Source organism: Nestor notabilis, unplaced genomic scaffold (assembly GCF_000696875.1).
Source record: "Nestor notabilis isolate BGI_N333 unplaced genomic scaffold, ASM69687v1 scaffold33149, whole genome shotgun sequence".
In the NCBI taxonomy this organism is placed as follows: Eukaryota; Metazoa; Chordata; class Aves; order Psittaciformes; family Psittacidae; genus Nestor; species Nestor notabilis.
The window spans coordinates 5,045-31,458 of record NW_009945650.1 but is presented as its reverse complement, the minus strand read 5'-3'; the positions used below and the strand labels follow the sequence as shown (position 1 = coordinate 31,458).

The 26,414-nt window shown below is 36.0% G+C and overlaps 1 protein-coding gene across 1 annotated transcript in view; it reads left to right on the top strand.

Moving 5' to 3' along the window:
• The window catches only part of LOC104412291 (peroxidasin homolog), a gene marked incomplete at both ends in the record, with an annotated part of 27,845 nt that continues 1,431 nt past the window's right edge, over positions 1-26,414 (top strand). Inside the window, 14 exons of the mRNA XM_010022958.1 lie at positions 1-72; positions 694-765; positions 2,827-2,996; positions 4,307-4,424; positions 6,461-6,630; positions 7,600-7,872; positions 9,236-9,352; positions 10,536-10,694; positions 13,014-13,126; positions 14,096-14,252; positions 17,566-17,674; positions 18,105-18,262; positions 22,828-24,331; positions 25,164-25,298. Coding sequence (XP_010021260.1) covers positions 1-72; positions 694-765; positions 2,827-2,996; positions 4,307-4,424; positions 6,461-6,630; positions 7,600-7,872; positions 9,236-9,352; positions 10,536-10,694; positions 13,014-13,126; positions 14,096-14,252; positions 17,566-17,674; positions 18,105-18,262; positions 22,828-24,331; positions 25,164-25,298 — 3,327 coding nt within the window. The remainder of the gene's footprint in view (positions 73-693; positions 766-2,826; positions 2,997-4,306; positions 4,425-6,460; positions 6,631-7,599; positions 7,873-9,235; positions 9,353-10,535; positions 10,695-13,013; positions 13,127-14,095; positions 14,253-17,565; positions 17,675-18,104; positions 18,263-22,827; positions 24,332-25,163; positions 25,299-26,414) is intronic.

Sequence of the window (26,414 nt, the reverse complement as noted above, 5' to 3'; positions counted from 1 at the left end):
GTATCTGCACTTTAATCAAATAGAAACATTGGAACCCGAATCCTTTACCCACCTTCCAAAACTTGAAAGGCTGTAAGTTTGTTTTTCTTGGGGTAAGATTCAGAAGTCAGCTTACTTCTTTGTTTGAATTAAATCAGATGTTTGAAACTGGAAATTATTTATTTTGTCATTCCCATAGATTATTTTTAGTCTAATTTTTTTATCGCTACAACTACATAGTCTTTGCCAAGAACACTGGTCAGGCTGACCTTAAGAGGCATAAAGAAGTGAGTATTGCTTGTGGTATATTTTTCTATTGCAAAATGATTTCCAAAAGAACTGTGATCAGTGTTTCACCTAAAATAAATGTTATTAATGCAGAAGTAAAAGATTTATATTATGACTTTTCTTTCTTTTTTCTTTTTTTTTCTTTGAGTTTCTCATTTGAATGCTTATGAACTCCCTTCCTTTTGGTTACTTTTTCTTTTTATGGCCTCTTTTTCCCCAAATGGGCACACCAAAATACGCCTTGGAGGCTACTTACAGAATACCAGCAAATGAATTGCTGAAAAATTTTCAACAAGTTTCTTCTTTTTTTTTTTTTTTTATTTTATAAAATTACTTTCTCTAAAAGAACTTTCAGAAGAATGTAAACGAAGTGAGTACTTCTCAAAATCTGAATCATTACATGCATATTTCTGTGCTTTTTAACAGATTTTTGCATAACAACAGAATAGCTCATTTGATTCCTGGAACATTTAGTCACTTAGAATCTATGAAGAGACTGTAAGTAAATTTAATTATTGTTAACTAAAGAAAGTTTAAATAATTAATTACACCATATCTCATCTTGCAATATTTATATTTGTTACAAATGCCTTTCATTGTGCAATTGTTTTAAATATTAAATAGTTTTTCCTAAGCTGTGCTCGAGTTGTTTTATGTACATAGATTTAAGACCATTGGTTCATATCCTACTTTCTTTAGTGACTGACTAAATCCTTCTGTTTCCTATCTTGGAATTCCTTGTACTCATATGGTCTTGTTTTGTAGACGAACTTATATATATGGATCCTTCTTTAGATTTTTTGGTTGGTGGATTTTTTTGGTTTTTTTTTTTTGTTTGTTTGGTTGGTTTTTTTTTCCCCTCATGTTGCCTAATTCATACTGGGTGAGCCTTCTATTATGTCTTTAAATATTTGATTGTTTTGGTATTTTCTTTTTTAATTGCTATACCTGTCCATATCTGATGATAAAAAACATGGTTATGAAAAGGTGCTCAATGGTTTAAGAATATAAGTGTTACTTTCAAAAGCAACTCCAAAAGCCATTTCTTCTTGAAATGCCATTAACTTGGAAAATTCGAGGCTTCTCAGTCACATTTGAAAACTTGAACTCAGCAAAAGTACCATAGTAAGGTGACCTTCAGAGGGTTTTCTATCCCACATTTTGGATCTACACTGATTAGGGTAAACATTACTTAAATTATCTGAGACTGCTGTTTTGAGAAAGGTAGTCATGCATTCATACCCTGCTTTCTGGTAGGACTGCTGAGGGCTTGCTGTGGAGGAAGACACAGCGCTCTACTGGGAAAAGAGATCGCAAGGGATGTAGCCACACGGTGGTCCTGCTGATGTAGGACATTTGTCCTACATTGTAGGACCATACCTTTAACTGTGGGATAAAGGCAGAATAAAGTAAATTTTGATGAGGTATGCGTCTTCCAGTTGTAGCTGCTTCTTCAGTCATACCTCCTTCAGTTCTTGTGGGGTTCAAGTGAACAGAAAGGGATGCTTCTTCATATAATTTCTAGGTAAAAGTGAATTTTGGTAGTGACTATTAGTGGAAGAGGGCAGTGGACTAGACTGACCTTATATTCTCTGACCTAAAACAGCTCACCCTTAAAGGTCACATCATGATTTTTGTGTTACAGATTTAAATTCTACCAGTAACATCTCATATAATGAGAGACATTTGTATGGTAACTTCTAAGATAGTTTTGCTTGTTCTTGCCTGGTTTTCACAGAAGAAGAGGGAAGAAATAATATCTAGGCAAGACAAAATGATAAAAAAGTTCACTATCTTCAAAGATACACCAAAGTGAGGTTGCTTTGCTGTACAATTTTATTTCCAATTTATATATAGATACATTTAATGGTATAGATTTCTGTACTTAATGGGGTTAAACTCCCACGTTTATATGGGGCCACTTCAACCAGAAAGTGCAGTTCTCCAAGGAGTAATGGGGCCCTTCACTACTGGAAAGAAAGTCAAGAGAATTTACGAGTTCCTGTTATCTGCAATATGTAGGGGTTCTTATGAAGTTAGTGGCCTACTGAATTCAGTAAGAGCTTAATACTTAAGTAAAAGTGTGAGTCTTTCTCAGTTGCCTGATCAGCAAAATGGGAAGTTGTAAAAATGTCAGGTTAGCAGTGAAGCTAATACAATAATAAGTATTAAAGAGAAAGTAATTTGGGGAGATTGGTATAAGTAAGTTCCTTACTTAAGCAAAGTTTGTATAACATCTAAATAAACCCTGATTTATTCACTGAATGTTTGCGTTAAAAAAGAAAAGTTGTCTAGATGCTTGCTAGGTTGAACTTAGTCCTACACATGCAGTAAAAATAACATGGATTTTTGTAATAAAGACTACCAGAATGGATATAAGCAGGTGACTGTTACCTGTATTCTGTATTGCCTGTTGTATCCACATATAAAGTCCATTTAATCCTGATTAAGCATATAAATATTTTAAGTTAAAACTGCATATAAAGGAACGATCCTGATCCTAGCAAAATAGTTTAAAGCTTGCTGACAGGTGCTATGCCTGCTTCATGATTTATGCAGGCGTTTGGATTCAAATGCTCTTCACTGTGACTGTGAAATCCTGTGGCTGGCAGAGCTGTTGAAGACATATGCAGAGTCGGGTAATGCTCAAGCAGCAGCTACCTGTGAGTACCCACGAAGAATCCAGGGAAGATCAGTGGCCACAATTACACCAGAAGAACTTAACTGTGGTGGGTTTGCCACTTCCTGATGGCTTCTTTAATGTGCTAAATGTACCTAATCTGTATGTTTTTGTTTGTTTGCTTACTGTTCTGTTCTCTTTGATAACACTTATCAATATTGGTTATTTCCAGAAATCTTCCTTTACTGTTTCTCTGGTTTTGTCTGCTTCTGGCTGACTGATTGCTTCTACTCCTCAGCCTATCTTTAATGAAACAAATATAGCCGTGTTTGAAGTTTGTCCTTGAGGAACTAAATGTGATTATCCAGAGACTTTATTTTTCGTTTTTATATTTCAGTTTTGATCATAAAAGGATTGACAACTAGGGTCTTTGGTTGCTAAACATTAATGTTGTTTAGCATTCTTTCTTCCCTTCTGTACACAGGAAAGGGAAGAAAGAAACTGTACAGAATTGCTTCTGATTTCACAGATCTTACTGTTAAAAATCATGTTGATATTATTGGATTCAGGGTTAGGCCACTGGATTTCTTTTTTACTCAGGTATACCTATAAGGAGTGCCCTGCACTGTCAGCAAAGGATTAGTGGATAAGCACTTCTATTTAAATCCTTTTGTTCATCTATATTCCTTCAGCTTGGTGGTGTAAAGGCATGGCCCCATGGTCACCCTGGGGCTTAGCCCCAAACCTCTTCTCTTCTGAAATCAAAATGCAGATTTCTTATCAAGCTGTGGGCATTTGTCTGCCCAGCCATGTGATTAGGCCGAGACATAAAATAAATAAATTGTCCTATTGGTTATGTTTTGGATATAACTGATCATGAGAATTATGACTGTAAGTGCCTACAAGGTTCTTAAAAAAGATAGTAAAAAGGGGATTTAGTGCAAGAATAAGTCTCCTGGCATCCTACCAGCTCTGCACATCTAAGGAGCCTAATATGGAAACTGCAGGAAACAAGCTGGACAAATTATTCTGTAGGAGGCAGGTTAGGCTCTGATACTTATCTAGAGGAAGTTATTTTAAATGGCACTTGTGCTCATTGCTTTAAAGTTTTTCCTTCATAAGCAAATTGAGTCTCTGTTCAAATAAATAAAACAGCTACTTTAGAACCTGATACAAATTTGTACAATCCATTTCCAGTCTGCTAAAAGGTCTTAAGGAACAATGGAGAAGGGCAGAAAGCCTACAGTCACTTTTGCATAGGGAAAAGTTTGTTTAATCCTAATTAAGCATATAAATATTTTTGGTTAAAACATTTATGACAAAAATTTTTCTACAAGGTGTAAAAGAAATTTTTTATTTACCATTTCTTAGTAGTTTAAAACAAGTGAGAGTTCCTTACAAGTTTTATTGTTGATACAGAGAGGCCAAGAATTACATCAGAGCCTCAGGATGTGGATGTTACCTCAGGGAATACAGTGTATTTCACTTGCAGAGCTGAAGGCAATCCTAAACCAGAAATTATCTGGCTTCGAAACAAGTAAGTTTAAAAGAAGAAGAGAGAAACCTGATTTAAGTGTGCATGTCTGGGTGTCTGTATATTTCTGGGTGCATGTCCACACACATTATGTGCTCATATATGGAATAGTTACAGCAGAAACATAATTAAAAATAGTATATGAAGTAATAATGGCCCACATCTGTTTTAAGTAATTCTAAACGCTTAAGAGCTGATAACTTTAGAAAATACTCATTTATGACTATAATACTACTGAGAAGATTCTCAGCTGTAGTTGCACCTACGAAGTTGCTCATGTGTAAAACTAACGATTTATGTGTAAGTACCAGACAATCCAATATGGATATGTTGCACATGCAATTTGTGGGTTAGTTATCATTTGCATACATTTTGAGGCAAAGCAAAACCTGTTTTTAAAATTATTCCAGCTGGATAAGTTAGGTTTCAGAGAAGGTCTTCCTTGAGCCTCAGCTCCGCAGAGGCAGCTTTCCTTTGAGGTATAGCTCCATTCCAGGAGAGCAGAGATAGATATACCAGTTTCCAGGTTCCCCAGACTGATACATGGTGGGCAGACAAGTACTTACATCATAGGATTGTAGGTTAATTCAGGTTGGAGGGCATCTCGGGAGGTCTCTGCAGCCTTCCGCTTAAAGCAGGATCATACCAGATTGCTTTGTCCAGTTGGAGCTTAAAGGATGGAGGTAGCACAAGTTCCCTGGGCAACTTGCTCCATTGCTTCTCCTAACTACTTAGGGAATTGAGGGAAGAGCCTATGAAGGACCTGTGTCTTTCAGCAGTCCAAGGGCCAGCCTGCTGCAGAGTGGCTGCTCAAGTTCTGCCTAGCTCCCTTCAGCACTACTGGACACTGTATGGCTGAAGTAGCTACGTACCAGCACATCACCCCCCTTATACTGATGTGAATTTATGATAGACACATGAACTGTGAGCTTACCACAAACTGAAGCAGACTGGCTTAATAATGCTCTTATACAAATGAAGAACCGGACCTGAAAAACAAATTCCCTTATGTTTTATATTAGCAAATGAACCATTTTAGTTTGTTAGATGCTGATGAAATGGAACAACAGAGTCCTGGTTCTGTAGTTTTCTGCTGATGGGAGTGACAACCCCACGTGCAGCAAGCATTTATGGAGTATGTCAAGAACAGAGCCTTGAACTTGTATGATATAATTATTTCATTAAAATTTTCTTTGGCTCATGTACTTTTTATAATAAACAAAGAAAACTTATTCAGAGTACACATATGAAAGAGTTTTAAGAAGAAATTTGAGCTTGGGGTGTGGGATTATTGACTCTGGCTTGTTTCCTGGCTGCATGAATGAGAGCAAAGCTCTTTGCAAGGTAGTTGAACATGGCAAGGTTTCAGTCAAAAGCCATTGACCTGTTGAGCAGTATGTTGAATAGATCAGCAGGCTGGGTTTTGTACATTGGGCATGAGATCTCATCCCTCATCTGTGCTTTTTTCATGATGTAGTGAGGGATGGAGTGAGGAACAATTCCGTTAATAATAACCCCTAACTGTTCTTAGTTAATGTCACAGAAATGCATCCATAACATAGCCTGAAGATCTGATCTTAACTTCCATTTCAAGCCACTACAAATTATAATCAGGTTCATTAGTGCTCCTTGAGCAATCGCGACAGAGGTTGGCACGAAGATGGTCTTCTTGCAAGTAACCCCTCTCCTAGTAGAAAGTATCTTGAGTCTTGAACTTCCATGATACACTTCAAGTGGAAACATTTTAAACTGATTTGCCAGTTAGAACTTTTTTCCTGTAAGCTTTTACTCATAAAAGTATTTTGGTTTTTCATTTTGAAGATGTAATGCTTGCAGAGGCAAAATTGGTTGGTTTTTGGTTTTCCTCTTCTCTTTAGGAGAAAGCGAAAAGTTCTGTTATTTTACTTAACATAGTAAAACTCCTTGCGTGCCCCCCCCCCCCCAATTATTTTGGGTAATATATTTTGGATTTCATTATTTGGCAGTTTTCTATGTTTGTGATTTAAAGGTTTAACTCCAGCAGATTCTTTTCCTCACAGTAATGAGCTCAGTATGAAAGAGGATTCCCGTCTAAACTTGCTAGATGATGGCACATTGATGATTCAGAATACTAAAGAAACAGACCAAGGCATTTACCAGTGCATGGCAAAAAATGTGGCTGGAGAAGTGAAAACTCAGGAAGTTACTCTTCGATACTTTGAGTCACCAGGTAAAGAACATAAAATCTAAATTTTTCATTCAGGTAGAGAATTGTTTTGATAGAATCATAGAATAGTTAGGGTTGGAAATAAGATTGATAAAAATAAGATGCTTTGGCTCTTGTATGTTCTTGACAAGTAGATTTTTGTGCTTGGGCATCCTAAGAACTATATCATAAAGTCATATCCCCAGAACAAAAATCAACCAGTTAATATGTTTATTATGCATGTATGCATAATATGCATTATGTGTACAATTCTGATGATAGTCTTGAAGGCTCTTTGTCTAAGGGTTAAGAAAAGAGGCTGTTGCATTACAACATTGTTCAGTATAATAATGTTCTCTATGCATACCTGCAAACCACAAGCTTCCATACAGGCCACTCATGGAAGCTTTGACACATGCTGTGCAGCCATCCTTATGAAGTAGCTTATTAGCCTACATCTTGGTATTGCCTGGGCTTTTGTGTTTGCAAGCACTAAATGCCTGTCCAGGAGGTAATGTTTTTAAATTCCAAATTTTGCTGTGAGAAAATTTTGTTTTGACATTCAGCATCAAGTAAACTTAAAATGTCACTGCAAAGCACACGTGTAGTTGGAAAAAGATACTAAAATGTAGCTTAATCAGGTCTGTGTTTTCATTCATTTATGGCAAATTTTAGCCTGTTTGTTTTCTGGGTCTCAGTGTCTGTGCCTCTGAAGAGACCTTTATGAAGTTCAGCAAATGAAAAGGAAATGTTTGAAACTGGTTTAATGGCAGTCAAGGAAAGAAACATCAGAGCTTATATTTCTTATCTATTGATATTTCTAAATGTCTGCAGCTAGATTAGGTTTAAAGTGAGGCAGACTTTGCACTAAGATTAGAAGTATGCCGGAACAGAACTATTAAAAACTTCTAGATTTGCCAGGCTATTGCAGCATCCAGATAAATTACCTACGTGAGCCGAAAGTCGTATTTAGGCACTGCTCTTTTCTCACAGCCCGGCCAAGTTTTGTGATTCAGCCGCAAAACACCGAAGTGCTGGTTGGAGAGAGTGTTACTTTGGAGTGCAGCGCAACCGGGCACCCTCAGCCACGAATTACCTGGACCAAAGGTGACAGAACCCCTTTACCAATTGACCCTCGCATCACCATAACCCCATCAGGAGGACTTTACATACAAAATGTGAAGCAGGAGGACAGCGGCGAGTATACCTGTTTTGCAACGAACAGCATAGATAATATCCATGCAACTGCATACATCATAGTCCAAGGTGAGTAACTTTAAACTAGGAGTGACATGTTAGGAACAGTATATTACTTTGAATTGTGTGGTTTTGTCTGTTTTTCTGTATTGTCAGAGCTGGACTAAAACCATGAGATTTTTTTGTTTAAATTATAAAATGGTGTAATCTGTAGAAAAGTTGCTATATATTTCACTCCAAGTAGGATATTATATACTAATTATCTGAAAGTTAAGTTTCATTGATTATCCTCAGAAGTTAACAATCACTGGTGTTTTGAAATGTTTATTTCTTATTATGTTCTGTTTGCTGGTAGGAATAAACATGCAGTGACAAATTTACGGGGGATTACATTTTTCTGTAACAGGCAACAATCCTAGAGATTAGAATTTGTGCCTGGAGTACTAGAAATGGAGTTTTTAGTGTAGATCTGTGCTGCCTTCTTTTACAGACACTTCAGTGAGTGTGGAAACATTTTTTGCTGTGTTTCATGGAAATTATCATTCTGCCAACTGAGGTGTTAGCATAGCTTTTCTGCAAAACAAAAGTCAAAGTACTCTAACTTACTGTGATTGCAATAATTTTGGTATTGTCAATAATATGAATATAAAATATTCAAGAACAATATATCAAAAGCCTCATATATATATATGGAGAATATTTTTCTTTCAAATGTTTTCATGCTGGAACTTGCATTTGCAAAATATTTTGAGTAAACTTTAAATTTGTTTCTGTTCTCATGTTAAGATCCCTAACTGGCAAACACTTTAGGTTGCAAATACTTTGTTAATGAGTTCAATTTTTTAAAGCTATATAGAACAACTTGTCCTTGTGGTTTGTTTATTTATTATCCACCAATTGGATGACTGTGTTTTGAGAGCTGAACAAATTTCATCTCACACTGATAATGCTGTGATGTTACTGCAGTAATTGGCCCACACTTGTACTCAGTGCTTTCCTTTTGTGTAAAGAAGAAAGCAAAGAGCTCAGGATGGTTTTGACTACATTGCATTTTCTTCACAATTTAGCCTAGGGTTGTTTGAGAGAAGGAGAAGGCAGCATTTTTAATCCAATCTGTGTTTGATTCTACAAGTCTTATCATACCTCTTATTTTGGATCTATGGCAGTAGATCCCAGAGGTCTTCACTGGCACAAGGGCCAGGTTGTGAGATGTTCCTATTACACTGGTGGCTACCTTAACTGTATGCCCTATATTGGTCGCAATATAAGAGTCCCATTAGCATCTCTTTTCCTACTGATATGAACTATTCAAGTCACATAGGAATAATTTCATAATTTCAGAGAGTTACGCATTTTGTAGTTTGGGTTTGTTTTGTGTTTTGTTTTTTGTTTTTGTTTTTTTTCTTTAACAAGTTTATTTTCTCTTCTTTAGCTCTACCTCAGTTTACTGTCACTCCTCAAGACAAAACAGTGATTGAGGGACAGACTGTTGACTTCCCTTGTGAAGCACAAGGTTATCCCCAGCCTGTTATTGCGTGGACTAAAGGAGGTAAACATGATCCATTTTCACTTTTAAACTAATAAAATTTGTATTTGTTTAGATCCATATATTTTGTTAGATGTTTCAGTCTCTGAAGGAAACAGGGCTTATCTCTTTCTGCTTTAGCTAGAAAGGGAAAGGTGTCCCACAGAAGCTAGCTGCCCAAGCATTTTTCATTATTCATTAAAGAAAAGTCATTAAAATATATGTCTCCATAATAGATTCCTAATAATGTTTAAGAAATATGAGACAAATCACATGTAGCAGTACCTATTGCGGCTGGTTTACTGCAGAAGAAATAGAGATGACTGTCACTAACTGGAGGTTTGAAATTAGGTGAGATGTGCTTTGTTCAGAAACAGGAACAGCCCAACCTGTAACCGGCATCAGTATAACTGCATTTCTGTCACTTAATGCACATTGACAGAAGCACTGGGGTACACTCTGCTGATAGTTTTATCAGGTTGTGGTGGTAAGGGCATTAAGCAATATCCAGTGGGAAGAAATAATGTAGTGGGTGTTTTACCAGTAAGTAAATAACCCAGTTGAATCAAATGATTTTCTAGCAGGCAAAACAACTCTTAGGAAATTCTAAATTGTGGTAGATAAAGCAGATTTTTAACAAACATTTGATCATTTTGATGCTGATAGTGTCACCATTTCTTCCTCTTAAAAAGATTGCTCCGCTCAAATGAACTGTCCAGAAGGAAGAATAGGGTACAGACACTGATGTGCCTTTATTTAATTTTTATGATATTCCATTTTTTCAGGACTATATGTATTTTTTTATGGATTCTACATATGGCTTAGGCAGATATGGTGAATTGTGTCTTACACACATGGCAATGATATGAAATGAACAGTAATACCTACTAGTGTTCTTATGATGCCTTTGCTTTTGGATACTTTATCATGATCCTTAAATGAAAATATTTATTTCTACCACAAGTAAAAAAAAAAAAAAGATCATGATTCTACCACAAATAAAAAAAAAAGGATTATGATTGTGTGCATATGTATGTTTTGTTTGCTTTGTTTGTTTATCTTTATCTTCTGAGAAGTAAAGGTTTCAAACTTTTTTTTAAGATATTCCGATTTTTTCCAATGCTTTATCAAATACAAAATCTTCTGGATTTCCCTTTTTGTAACTCGAAGGTACTTTGTTCTGCACTGCTGTTGCTTTGTGTTTCAGGAGGCCAGTTGTCTGTTGACAGAAGACACTTAGTCCTATCCTCTGGAACCCTAAGGATTTCCAGAGTTGCTCTGCATGACCAGGGACAGTATGAATGCCAAGCTGTCAACATTATTGGGTCTCAACGAATTGTCGTATACCTGACTGTACAGCCTAGAGGTATGATCTCCGTGTACAGCTGCTGCTGGGGAAAATAAAAAAAAAAGTAATATAAAAAGAAATAAAAAAGTATAATAATATAGTTTATCTTCGTTCAGAAATAAAAAAGCTTTTGAAACAGATCTTGAATAGTGCTTGGATTTTTCTTCAGGACTTCTACTGCATTTTTACAGTGATTCCAAGTTGCTGGTTTTGAATTTTAAGGTGTCTTATTAGTTTTTAGAAATTGAGCATGTGGGACAGTGTGCCCTGATAGACTTTATTCAAAGTCACTTGGAAACCACATAAGCTTACAACCAAACATGGACTTTTATTGATAAAAGCTTGTTAGAATGAGGCTATATCTTTTGTCGTTTAATAAACTTTCTCGTTGTTATTTCTGAGCATACTATTTTTAGCTTCCACGTATTTTTTAATAAATAACATTTATGGGTGCTTATCAATATTTGTACAGAGTATCATTCTTTTAGAACAGTCTGTCTTCTCTAAAAGAGGTTTAACTGTTTTACTCCTTTTTGTAAGGAATGGAGGTTTGCTTTGAGGATGACACTATTCTTATGCTTGGGAAAATATTTTGTTTTGTAAAAAGACTAGTGTCTTGTAAGACTCTGTGCTGTTGAATAAATAGTGTTAGTCTCATATTTTTTTGATGTCCAGAAACAAACCACTTTATTTTACAACAGCAGAATGACCTTCACAATCAAAAGTCATTCCCTATACTTAAAATCAGAAGACACAAAAGAAAAACAACTCAACCCGCTTCATTTATCTTGTGCTTTTCTTTAAGTAAATTCTAAGTAAGCTACTTCTAGGATTAATTAGAATCATATTAATACGTTTAATTTAGTTAAGTAATTTGGTGTTTAACTAAATTCAGGGGGATTAAACATTTAATTCAAAGCATTTCTTGTTGGTGACCTCATTTAAACATTATTTTAGTGAAAGGGGCTCAAACGTCTTCCTGAGCTGAGATTGGTCAGAAAAAAATTCCATTGATTTTTTGTAATTAAGAATAGGAGCCTGATTTGTCAAAATTGGTGGGGTTTTCTTGGTTTGTTTTTTTTTTCACCTATAAAAAGTTGTTGACTAAAATTCCATAAAACAAAACTAAGTTTTATAAAGTTTTATAGCCTTGCATCTGTGTTAAACTTCACTGAATTTGAGAAAATTATTTTTGTGTGACCCAGGTTGCAAAATTCAGTCACCAAAGAACAGTAAATACAAGATTGAAGGCTGTATATGCAGCCTGAAATTGGAGCTCTGCATACATTCACTGCCATGCTATTTTCAGTTGTGCAAGAAGAGAAAAATTTTTTTCTTTTTGGCTTCTAACAAAAGGACTGTTCATCTCAGGAATGTCTAGTCACTGGTCACTGTGGCTAAATCTGTATTAATGAATACAGATTAATGGTCCAGGTCTGTTTGCTGGCATGACATGGCTCACATCCACAGAGCCCAAACTGTCTTACCTCCCAGTGTTGGACACCTGCCTCTGAATGCCTTATTTGAAATGATTTCTGGTTCTTGACAGCCATTTGCATACAAACAGTTTAACACCAGGGCCAGATTTGGTTGGTAGTATAAATGTACGCTGTGTGGCCAAATACTTTCCTGTAAAAGCACAGCCCTCTCCCACTCCCCGCCAAAATACTGATGTTACAGCAGAAATACAAATCTTAATGTCTTCATGAGAAGCACATACAAGATTCTATGATGATATTTGAGTGCTGTATGTCAATCTGGATTTGAAGGATTAAAAAATGCATTAATTTTCTTCACACTAGTAACTGCGTCCTTAAAATCAGAGGTGATTTTTCTGACATGTTAATGCCTAGGGCTTATTGTCAGGACGATAGGAACTCTGTGAAGTCTTAGCATCTCAGCAAATTGGGCTGGGGGAATTGCAGTTGAGTGACTTGCAGAAAGTTTTGCTTTTATCATCTAAGAAATCTCTGTTGTTCATGCTTAAAAAATTAAAAAAGTTACAGAAGTTGATTGGATATTCATTCTGGTGACTTTGTTCAGATTTTTTTAGAGCTTTTAGATTGTGGAACTTAAATGGTTCTGGCAAAAAATGTTTTGGCTGGTTTTGTTTGAAGTTTAATAGTTAAAAATCACCCTAAAGCAGACTTCAGGTATAAAGAATTTTATCTCTAAGACAAACTTATAAGCAACTACAAACTTGCAGACAGAGTAAGATTACAGACTGAGGAATGTTGGGTAACTGAAAAAAAATAAACAGTGCTTACCTCTTTTTAGATCATCTTCTGAACAAGTTGTATTTCATACCTTGTCAATGTATCTTTTTTTTTTTTTTAGTGACTCCTGTATTTGCCAGCATTCCCAGTGACATGACAGTGGAGGTGGGCACAAATGTGCAGATCCCGTGCAGTGCTCAAGGAGAGCCGGAACCAGTAATTACATGGAATAAGGTACTAGGCATTTGTTCAGTTGTTGCAGAAAGGCGATGGCCTTTCCATCTTTTCATAACTAGCTGTTTAAAGTGCACACTGTCAAACTATTGCTTGCTCTCGTGTCTGAAAACATTACCTGATGTTTGATCAGCAAATCTTCTTTAACACAATTATATAGATACCAAACTTGAATTTTTTATATATATATATGTGTGTGTGTGTGTATATGGTTATGCAAGTCATTATATAGACAAGCTAAAATTCATAATGTAAGCCTTAAAAGGCTTACATAAAGTACATAACTGTATTCTAGTGACAGTTCTGTGTGAATATCCTATCAATACTTTTGCACTTTCAACTGTATCATAGATAAAAAGCGATAAAAATACTGTATTGCTGAGCCCTTTTACACTATTAGGTTGACACTTTACCTAGGATATATTTTAGTTACTCTTTGGTAACCTATATGTGGCTTTTGATTTGCATTGGTGCAATAATTGTTATATCAAACTATTAGAGTTATTAGCAGAGATAATGGTGAATTAATGGGTTGCTGATATTGATCTTCCTGATTATTTTATCTTCAATTAGTGAGCACTACAAAATGTATTTTACTGTACCATAAATAGTTCTAAATGCATAGTAAATGAAGAATTGATATGTATAAATGTTCTCAAGAGGTGCTATCTTATTTTTGGGGTCTTAAATTTTATGTGGTGAGGACCTATAACTGCTAAAATACTTTGATTTACAGTAATTAATGCTTTTAAAAATGAATAAATATAGTTTACAATTTAGAAGTACACGTAACTCCTGTTAACAGTGAGTTTTTTATATAAGTTTCTCTAAATCTATTTGATTATTATCTTGGCATACAAAAGAGAAATGTAGAAAAACCCTTGTAAAAAATAAAAGACAAAAAGATTGCAAAAATTCAGGTTTGAAAACAGAGTGTTTAGAATAACTAGACATTGTGCTCTGCTGCAGGATGGAGTACAGGTAACTGAGAGTGGAAAATTTCATGTTAGTCCAGAGGGATTTCTTACCATTCGTGATGTTGGAACAGCTGATGAAGGGCGATATGAATGCGTTGCCCGGAATACCATAGGATACTCCTCTGTTAGTATGGTGCTTACTGTTAATGGTAAGGTGTATGAATCAGAGGTATGGGTTAGATTATTAGTTTCATTCTGATTGCTTAATTTGTAAGATGCAAAATAGTTAATAAAATATTGAAGTCTTTCTTTTATTCATGATTCAATTTTTCTCCCATACTCCTCTTTTTTTTTTAATTTTTTTTTAATTATTTTTTCTTCATTTAATTCAGACTACTATCTGCACAGACGTAAGATGGGAATACGTCAGCCAAAATGTCTCTATGAGTTAAGCTTCAAAACAGACAATGCTTTGGGCTCCAGTTAGTCATACTACTTTCTTCTTGAATTATTATTTGGACCTATTAGAATTTGCTAGTTGAATACACACCTAACCTTTAGGGATAACTTGACAAAAGGTTTTGAGTTATCTTTAAAGGGGCACATACTGTACTTGGTTGAAATTAGGCTGCAACCATTATGAAAGAAGTCAGGAAACTCATAATGATTGTAAGAATCTAAAGGAGAAAACAGAAAGAAAAGGAGAATATATCAGCTTGTTAAAATTATTTGAAATAATAGTTACTAATCATTAATATGTAATAATTTGTATTAAAACAACCAAAGATGCTAAGAATTTACCCTAATGCTTTTCTGACTTACTGAGTCAAACTGTTGATTTTTCAGGCTCATTTTCATAAGGAAACTGTGTAATTTTTGTTGTTGTTGTTTTCTTTCAGTAGAAAATATGACAGAGTCTGAAACTGTAAATGATGTTTCTCCTTGAAACTAGTGGGATATCAGAAACTGTTCCCTGTGATTGCTGTAAAGATGAAGCTCTCAGAGGAGCAAGGACAGATTTTAAGTACTGGACACTTGCTGTCTGGGTAGTATCAATAATGGCATTAGCCAGAAATGCCTAGAAACTTGCATGTCAACATTTCTTTTAAACAAAGTTAATGTTATGAATGTTTTTAATGCATAAAAATGTTTTCCTAAAATTGAGGTGGAATAAAGACAAGCGTGTAGAAGCTGGGGGGCAGGTTTTACTCACATGTTTGATAATATTTTAAGATTTTTTTTAATGTCTTTTCCTTCTGTCCTTTTCTATTGTTTTGTAAAAGTGTCTGGATTAAGTGTAAGATGGGATATGTATGGATTCCATTTTCACTGCTCTACAAAAAATTGCCATTTTTCAACCCCTGCCCCACCCTGCAAAATCATGTGAAGATTTGCAGGGAGCTTTAACTTTTAATATTTATTAGTTTAAAAAGAGAAGTTCTGTCAGCAAATAGTCTAAACAAAAATCAGGTACAGTATAGTTAACATCTGACCATTTTTCATTGGGGACTGTAGTGATAGGACCAAGGGGTAATGGGTTCAAATTTAAGGAGGGGAGATTTAGGTTGCATATAAGGAAGAAATTTAGTGTGAGAGTGGTGAGGAAATGGAACTGGTTGCCCAAGGAAGTTGTGAATGCTCCATTCTTGGAGCATTCACGGTGTCTAAGGCCAGATTGGATGGGGCTTTGAGCAACTTGGTCTAGTGAAAGGAGTCCCTGCAGGGGGTTTGGAACTAGATGATCTTAAGGTCCTTTCTAACCCTTACAGTTCTGTGATTCTATGACCAAGGTTTATGATTCCAATCAGGTGTACCATTAATCAGAATGATAGCTCTGCAAAACGTATCTAAAATGAACACTGAGATTACACCTACTATGGACAGCAGTAGGGAAGGTAACTAGCCACCAGATTTTACAGTCTGCAGAGCTGCAGTGTTGTGATGGTTCATGGCACAAGCCTTGTCTGAAAGAACTGAGTAGCAAACCTGTAAACAGTATTTCTCCTTAAAATAAATAGCTTACCTGATAGTTTCTGTAATGTTGCTGTGAAACAACAAGCAAAGAGGAAAGAGGGTAATTAGGATGCATCAGGCACTACCACTTTAGGCACTGTGGAAAGTGTCAGCTGGTTTTGGATTGTGGGAGTATGTTGTCAGCAGACCAAGACAGCTGGCCTCAGGAGAGAGAAAGCGGCTTCAGATACAGCTGTACCGTGCCAGGAGCTGTTTTATTTGACGGTATGGGTGGTTAAGTTTGATTACCCAGGTCTAGACTCTGAAACTCATATAGACGCAGCCTAAGCTGCTGGTTATGAAGGAATGATGAAATATTGCCCAGGAAGAAAAAAAAAAGGAAGTAATGAAAAGATTGCAAACAACATTTTTTATGTCAGCTGATTTTGTACATCTGCTGATTTTATTCCAGTGTATTTGCTTTGGACTTCTTCCATACTTTACCCTTCTTCCTTTGTGGCTTCTCCAATCTAAACAGACTCTGAAAATTGTTAGCTGTTGCCCCTGGATCTGGTAGTTCTTGATTTAGACTAAAAGGAGGGTTAGTAGCCCTAGATAGGTTGCACAAACATCCAGCATCAACTGAGTACTGCATAAAAAAAGCAGATGAATGGGGCTATGCATTAGTGAATTTCCAGTACACAGAGTCACTAAATAGCTTTTAAGCATGTGATTTTAAATGTAGTATTAAAAAGCTAGATAATTTTGAAGTCGAAAACAAAGTAGTGATCAAAATAAATAAAACATTTATAGCCCTTTAATGTGTGTTGCTTACTAGACTAAGCTCAGGAGAAGAGCAATGTTAATTTACTGTAGCTGTTTAGGAATATATAAAATTCTGCGTTTTTTTTTAAATTTGGGGGTTGCAGGGTTTTTTTTTGTGTGTGAAATCTCTTCAAATGTGAGAAATCTCTTCGAATTTGTGTGATACATGTGTTCTAAAAGGCAAACTAAGTCTGTCAGTGTTTTCCACTTGTAACATGTTTCTGTAAACCCTTTAAATTCTTCCATCGAATTCAGTACTAATTGAAAGCAATGATTTCAAAGGGAATACTTGCATTGATTTCAGTGGATATAGGTCAGGCTCTTGATATCAATGCCTGAAAGCTGATAACACACCACACAAGAAAAACCCCTTAATAAATAATTTTTCTTTGGTAATTTCTACTTGAAATTCTCAGACTAATTAATGGGCAGTTAAACATTGTATGTACTTATCTTCATGTTGGTTTAGAATTATGAACAAGCTGACTTACAACCTGTTGCAACCTTGTTAACCTCTGTTATAATTTTTTTGTTATAAATGTTATAAATCTTTATCTACTGTGATATTCTTTAATAGAATTCCAAAATGGATAAGAATTTTATATTTGGACGAGCTAATGGTTAAGGAACAGGAGTTTATTTTGTACAACTGAAATGATGTTGTGTCTAGACTCTGTTTTATAGAATTATCTTTTTTTGTGTGTGGCCATTTTTGCAATAACATGTGGATTCCTTTTTCTGTAGTCCCTAATGTCAGCCGAAATGGAGATCCTTTTGTGCAAACATCGATTGTGGAAGCAATTGCAACTGTTGACAGAGCAATAAATTCAACACGTACACATCTGTTTGACAGGTAACCCCTTCTCTTTTTTTTATGTTGAGAAGTCGAAATAAATTTTGTATATACTAGAAGTAGTGGAAGATTTATTAAGCAAGAAGCCATTTTATTATTTTAATGGCATTGTTAACATCTGGTTAGTTCTGGGAATAGTAACAGTTTAATATGTAAGGATTGCTCAACACTCCTGTTGAGACTTCTATTCACTGCAGCAGTTTTTCTGACGAGATAATCTTTATTAAAAGGCTACTATATGTTTAATTGCTACTAAATGTTTAATGTTTTATTATTTTATTAAATTTTTTTTGTTTGCATTCCATTTTGAGATGAGTAATCAAGGTATGTACTAATCCTGTTGCTGAACATTTACACGATTTATTTAGCATTGTTATTTTGTAACTTCTGCATACACTTACTTACTATTTTTTTTCAAAATATCCATCAGTCGTCCTCGTTCTCCAAATGATTTGCTAGCCTTATTTCGATACCCAAGGGATCCATACACTGTTGAGCAAGCAAGAGCCGGGGAAATATTTGAAAGGACGTTACAGCTTATTCAAGATCATGTACAAGATGGTCTAATGGTTGACCTGAATGGAACAAGTCAGTACTTTCTTGTTATTTTTCTGTGTTGAAGTGTATATTTCTGTGTTGAAACCTTCTTAAGTCATTACACTGTTTTCCAAGTCTGGGTCACAATTGCAGAACCATAACACTGAAATCAGTGGTGTATTTGGATTTGCAAAACTTTACCAAATATATGTGTTTTCCCAATTCAGTCCTTGGTTTGCAAACTACTGCATTATGGTGTAACTCAGTTTGTTTGAGCACTCTGAGTAGTGTTTTTTTTATTTTCATAGAATCATAGAATAGTTACGGTTGGAAAGGACCTTAAGATCATCTAGTTCCAACCCCTCTGCCATGAGCAGGGACACCACACTCTAAACTATGTCACCCAAGGCTCTGTCCAGCCTGGCCTTGAACACCTCCAGGGTTGGAGCATTCACATAGGGAAAAATTCGTGTTCAGATTCTTCTACTGGTCAAATTTAGTATAATGGAAGTGCATAATGTGTCCTGTTTGTTGATTCCCTGTCTGTTAATTCATTAGGACCATTGTTTCATAGCAGAACAGACTTTTCTGTTATTAAAAATAATCGGTATTTTCTTCCTGTTTCTTTAAGTAAAACCATTTAGTGGCAGTGTACCTTGGGAAGGAGAAAAGATGATGTAACAAGAAGGATTTATATGCTTTACAAACCAAGATTTCTGCATCTACCACAATAGTATTAAAAATAATATTTGCCACTCATTCTTAAAGTACGTGTCAAACTAAGCTGTTTCCTTTATCAAGAAATTACCTGATGTAATGAGAAATACAGGTTTTGCTGATTTTTATAAATAGCAAAAAAATGTGAGGTTTAATATTTTTACCTTTTAGTAGAAAAGTCCAAGGTCAAATTCATGTAAGTCCAGCTGGAGCATATACAACTAATGTGTGTAGATATGTGCGTGGATAGGCTTGAGAAACAAGGCTGAAGCATTTGGAATAGAGTTTTAGGAGAGCTCTTGAGACTTGAGACATAGCCAAAAACTACACGGAAAATCTAGAGGAAATATTTTTACTTATTATATTCTTTTTGATGTTTATAATTGAGTATTTATTGCAACTTCCAAAATTTTTAACTCTCACTGTGAACTAGGCAAGTATTTATAAGAACAAAGACTGCAAGCTTTCTAGAGTACTGTAACATTTGCTAGTAAAAGAAGCTTGTTCCTCATTATTCGAGCTGAGTAAATAATTTGTGATTAATAGTTTACCACAAAATCTTGTTCAAAATTCTTTGAAGGCTTGTGTTTTATAAGGGCAACCTGATTTAATTTAGTTCACTGATTAGATGAATACGTAAGCATATTGGATATAATACTAGGAATATATGAAATCTGGTGTGTGAGAATTGCTCGACTACTTTTCAATAATATTTATAAAAGTGCAATTCAATCACCTAAAGTTTACCAAGCATTGGCATTAAGGCATAAAAATACAAATTAATGAACACAAAATCAGGCAACTTTCTGTGGTACTGGGAATTCTGTTCACAACCAGAGCTTCCTTCTCAGCCTTACAAAATCCATGAAAAACCTGTCTTTTTGGGGAAACTTCAATAGTGAAATAAATATTTTTTCATTTAAATAACTTTAACTCAGATTTTAATACTTATATTTGTCTTTATTCAGTTTTATTTCAAATAATCAAATTTCAATTAAAGGTGTTTGTTAGTTAGTACTTCTGTACTGGGATCAACTGGGAAACTTGACCATTTCCCATTCAGAGACCTTTTTAAATGTAAAATCTTGGAATATCCTAAGGAAAGACCTTGAAGCCAAATTTTCCTCTGCAAAGCCAGACTCTGTAACAAGGGGAATGGCCACAAATTGCTGCTAAGGAGGTTCAGACTGGATGCTAGGCAACAGTTTCTCACCAGGAGGCCAGTGCAGCAATGGAACAACTTATTCAAAAAGGCTGAGGATTCTCAGTCCTTAAAGGTTTCAAGGCCTGCTGGACAGGGATACAGCTGAGCTGATCCAGTGCTGGAGACAGCCTTGCTTTAGTCTGGAGCTTGGTCTGGGTGAGAGGTCCCTTCCAATCAGTTTCTATGACTCTATGAAACAACTTCCTAGCAGTTTGAAGAAAATATAGCTAGTATTATGTGAATTGAGCTAGCTAGCTTCTAAGCACTAGAAATGCTCATCGCCCACCCTTTTGGAAAGCAGAGCCAGAGTTTGTGCCTGCAGTGCAAGGGGTAGTTAAGGGTCTGAGACTGTCCTTTATGGCAGCCTCCACTCTGCTCAGAAAGCCATCCAATCTAATCCATAGATTAAGCATTGCATCCCACCTGAACTTCTAGAGAAGCTGAATGTTTTGTTTTAAATTGGTAATGAATGAAGGCCATTCCACGCAAAACATTCATGGTTGAGATTTGCTAACAACTTGATTTCAGAAATGTGGATGGCAACCAGGACAACCACAAATATTTGTGTAAAGACTGCATGAATAATGATCATAAGGAAAGAACACCATGATGAATGAACATGATTTTAAATGGAGTGTTATTATAAAGAAGATATGTTTTCTGGGTGTAGTTTCAGAATTAAAATGCCTTAGTAGCCAGCACATTATAATATGTATAATATGAGTGTGTTTTGCTGCATTACTCAATGGCATTTACTGGGTTTGATCTGTGGTTTATTTTTCTTTTTCCTGGTCTGTAGCATTCCATAAAATAATTTATGTATGTCTACAAGAACAGATTAGTTTTGTCTAATGCAAGCACTAGGTTCTCTGATATCTTTGCTTTGACTTGTAAACCATGCAGATGACATGTAGCCTGAGGCTGAGAAAACAGATCCCCTGACTGAGCACAGGTCCTGTCCCAGCTAAACAGCTCTGAGCAATCCAGTCCCTTTGAAGGGAAAGACAAAGAGGGGTTGTAGGTGGTTTGTTTGAAATTGCCCTGCATTGTAGAAATTGGCAGAGAGCCAATGTGTCTAGCACACATTTATATTGCTGAATGTAGATGAAGGTCAGAGTCTTTGCAGGCACGCTGGGACTGAGCTCTGGACTAAAAGGAACATTTGCCAACTGTGTGCAATTAGCCTGCACCAACTTCTTGCAAAAACTGCATTCAGTTCATATTCTTGAGTTATTAGATCATAGTGGGAACACAGGACCACTTTACGCTCACACGATGCCTTTTTATCTTCTGCCTTTATTCTGCTTGTTCAATTTTATTCTTGACTGCAAGCTTTCCAGATCAAGAACCATTGTGTATGATGACTCCTAGTTAGTACAACTGCATTGACAAATAGTCAACTTCTGGGCTCTTTCCTGGATCCTGGAACCTCAGTCATCCACACTGTATATCCATTAATCATTCCAGGTGTGTCTATGTCTTGGGTCAGCAGGGCCCATTTGAAGTGAATCTCCCAGTTGTCCCCACTTACTGTGCTTTGGTGTGAGTTGTGGTATGATCTTGAACAGTGTAGATTCTTTTCAAATTAAGCGAAAATGTGGTCCAGGGCAACATTCAGTCCAGGAGTACAAACTAAAGCTTTTCTGAAGGAAGCCTGCTCCTATTGCAAATGGATAGATACGGTAGGGATGTCTTTCACAGCATCAAAAATTTCAATCTAGAGCTGAAACTAATGAATTTTTCACCCCCCCCCCCCCCCCCCCGAAATGAAGCCCAAATGTTTCTAGGAAAAAGATCACTTTTAGAGTGTCTCTTAATAGGCAGCATGGACAAGGCACAACCTGGCTATTCTGCTATTTGCAGTCACCCAACACAGTACTAGGAGGCATTACGGTTTTCAATCCTTCCATAAGCTGTCGTACCACAGCAGAGATCAGTTAGAAGTTAGAGATTAGTTAGAAGTTATAAAAACATAATTCTAATGAATTACAGTATATATTTGGTATATATTATTTTTCTATCAACTGAGAAAAAATGCAGGAAAGCAATAAGTATTGTAGTCCCAGAGATGAATGATGTGGATTGCAGAGGAAACCTGTGCCAAGTGTTACATGAGCACCAGTTCTCTTTAGAAACTGGTCCTGGAGATTGCCTAGTTACATTGCCCGTGGTTATTTTCTTTTGTGGGTTTTTCTTTTTTTTTAATTACTATTTTTTCCTTAAAATTCTGAAACTTTCACTGTAATAAAAAGCCCAAAATAATAATATTAAGTGAATTATCAAGTCTTAAATGATAAAGTTGAAATTCCTGTAAATGTTACTGACAGCTTTGAAAATGCTTTTACTAACATGGGGAAAATTTCCTATTCACCGTAATAAGAGGCTTTTATTTCTGAAAAGATTGTTTCTTAAGTGACAAAGAAGTAACGAGCTCTTTTTGTGAACATTTTGTAAAAATTGTACTTGAATTGGAATTTTATGAAGTTCCCTCCTGACCTAATAGTGGTTGGTGCTCAAATGACCTAATGGTCTAGTACATGTATGTGGTTATTATTGTTCTTTTTAAACAACAGGGATATTAAATCTGATGGGAAATGCAAAATAATAAAATAACATTTCAAATAAATTTGTGATCTGTGGGGACACTGAGTCTATAAATTCTTTGATTTTTTCTCTGTCTCTCTTCTGGTTTCAGGTTATCACTATAATGATCTTGTATCCCCACAGTACCTGAATCTGATAGCTAATCTCTCAGGCTGTACAGCCCATCGACGAGTGAACAACTGCTCAGATATGTGCTTCCACCAGAAGTACAGGACACATGATGGAACATGCAACAACCTTCAGCATCCCATGTGGGGTGCTTCTCTGACAGCCTTTGAACGTCTGTTAAAGTCAGTCTATGAAAATGGATTTAATTTGCCTCGGGGAATTGAACCCAAGAGGCTCTCTAATGGCTACCCACTCCCAATGCCTCGCTTGGTTTCAACTACTCTGATCGGAACGGAAACAATAACTCCTGATGACCAGTACACTCACATGCTAATGCAGTGGGGTCAGTTTCTTGACCATGATCTTGACCTCACCGTGGCCGCCCTAAGTGAGGCCAGATTTTCAGATGGCCAGCATTGCAGTTCAGTTTGTACAAATGATCCTCCATGCTTTTCAATCATGATACCACCAAATGATCCCAGAGTTCGAAATGGTGCACGTTGCATGTTTTTTGTACGCTCCAGTCCAGTCTGTGGAAGTGGCATGACATCTCTCCTGATGAATTCTGTGTACCCACGAGAACAGATCAACCAGCTGACTTCGTATATCGATGCGTCCAACGTGTATGGCAGTTCGGACCATGAAGCACTGGAAATCAGAGACTTGGCGAGTCAAAGGGGTCTTCTGAGACAGGGCATTGTACAGAGATCTGGAAAGTCCCTTCTTCCATTTGCTACTGGCCCACCAACTGAATGTATGAGAGATGAAAATGAGAGCCCAATTCCCTGCTTTTTAGCTGGTGATCAGCGTTCTAACGAACAGCTGGGTCTTACCAGCATCCACACATTGTGGTTTAGAGAACACAACAGAATTGCCACAGAGCTACTGAAACTCAATCCACACTGGGATGGTGACACAATATATCATGAAACACGCAAAATTGTTGGTGCAGAAATGCAACACATAACATTTAGCCACTGGCTACCTAAGATCTTTGGAGAGGTAGGCATGAAGATGCTTGGCGAATATAAGGGTTATGATCCCAGTGTTAATTCTGGCATAACTAATGAGTTTGCAACTGCCGCTTTTAGGTTTGGTCACACACTCATTAATCCTTTTCTGTATCGACTGGATGAAAACTTTGAACCTATTCCACAAGGCCATCTACCTCTTCATAAGGCATTCTTCTCTCCATTTCGGATTGTAAATGAAGGAGGCATTGATCCACTTCTAAGGGGATTGTTTGGTGTTGCTGGTAAGATGCGTGTCCCATCACAATTACTCAATACAGAATTAACAGAAAGACTCTTCTCCATGGCACGTACTGTGGCTTTAGATCTGGCAGCTATGAATATTCAGAGAGGCAGAGATCATGGAATTCCTCCCTACCATGATTTTAGAGTTTACTGTAATCTTTCTTCAGCTCAGACTTTTGAAGATCTGAAAAATGAAATTAAGAATCCTGAAATCAGGGAGAAACTTAGCAGGTGAGCCTGAGGTGAAGAAAATTATCTAAATGTGCATGCAAAAATAGTAGCTAAATGTCTTTTCTAGAGGAAAATATTTATTAAAAGAGGGATAAAGGGTTTTTTTAAAAAACTTCCATCTGTACCAGAAAATAGATGTGGGAAATTCCCACATGCAGATCATTTCTTCACTTCTACATCTCTGTGAACAATAAGAAATTAATATACACTATATGTGTTCAGGAAATTATTAATTTAAAATGTGTGTTTTATAGATGCTGTTGAATATGGATGTTATTTTGATGTTAGATCATATTAATGCCAGTCTCATGCCAGTATTTACATGTTTAGTTCCATCTACTCTGTACAGTAAACCAAATGGGAATATTGTTCACTGTACTTTCATGTGAACATCCTTCACTACCAGTAACCTGTTGGTCATTAGTTTTAGTGTTTGAAAATAAGTCTTCAGCTACCTGCCATCTTTAGCTTATATACACAAAATCAGAGACAGGCAATTAGTCTCAGCTACAGTAAAATAAAAAGTCAACAGACTGTCGGGAAAGAGAAGCTGTTGACAAAGAAACAGTTCCAAGAAATCAAAAGAAAGCTACTAGGAGAAAGGAAATTGTGGGGTGGACTTGTAGACACTTGTGATGTTACTCATATCCAACCTACATTGCTGGATTTCTTGAGTATACACCCACAGGTTGTTCACAAAAGAGGTAGGACATTATCACTGTCATTTTTACTGTGCGTTGTTCATATTTCTTGCCCTTAGTTTTACCATATGCTGGTTATTTTGTAAATGTAAAATATTTAATATTAAAAATTTGTGGTTTTCTATTTATAGGTTGTATGGTTCCCCACTGAACATAGATCTATTTCCAGCTCTAATGGTAGAAGACTTAATTCCAGGGAGCCGACTAGGGCCAACTTTGATGTGTCTGTTAAGTACACAGTTTAGGCGTATTCGAAATGGAGACAGGTAAATTGAAATACCATGGAAATCAATATTGATTTTAAATTGAGGATGCTAAATAACAGTTGCAATGTCTTGTTTCCAAATCAAGCTGCATTTTATTTTCATTTATGTATATATAAATCTCATTTTAATATATGATCGAAAGATGAAGAATACAGGTTTTAAACATTGATAGATTAATTTATTTTAACAATCTGTTACTTTTTATGGTGAATGTCATGCTGATCTGCAAAAAGCATCACAGCCAATACATACGAGTTTTCTTTTACCGGTTATTCAAGTAACTTATCTTCCTGAAAAGTGGATTTTTCTCATATCCTTTCATTGGTATTTACTTTATTGGCAAAGGAATTATGCTTGTTGAGACACTTTCACTATTTGTGTTACTTAAGAAAAGTATCTATCACTGTGTAAAACTGAAATATATATGTTTCATATGTACCAAAAGAGTATCAGTATGTACACCAAAGGACGTTCAAAAGCAAGAGGTTATCCCAAAGAACATAATTTGATAGCTGTTCTTAAATTACTTTACATGCACATTATGAGGAATTTCTTATTAATTGTTTCTACACTACCTGAAATAAGAAAATAGTCATTGCTATTGTTACAGCAGCCAGATTTCCTTTGCATATTTTCAGCACACTCGTCTGGAATCTGAAAATCAACATTTCCCTCATTTTAACATAATTTGTGACCTCGGATCTTGGGTTTTGCATGGCATGAGGGTAGAAAGAGTTATGCTGATTAGTCCCATCCTAGTGAAAGGGAAACAGAGGAAGAATTAGGAAATTGGATTCGATTCAACTTATCCAATGTTATTTGCTTTATGTAAGCTATAAAATTGCTACTTAAAATAGTATAAAGGCTTCTTTATTTCTCTAGTCAATAACACAAGCCTTTTTGTATGCTTTTTTAAAAAATCAGCTTTCTTACATAAAATCTGTTTAAAAATTAAGCTGTGAAACATAAAACTCTTATGCCTGGAGGCAGAGGAACTAAAAGGAGAAATATATGCAGTATGAGCTCCAGATTGCTGGAAACAAGTACCTCCTATTTGTGTCACAAAGGGGTAATGATACTGGTTTGGGGTTTTTTATTTCCTTTTCTGAAACAATA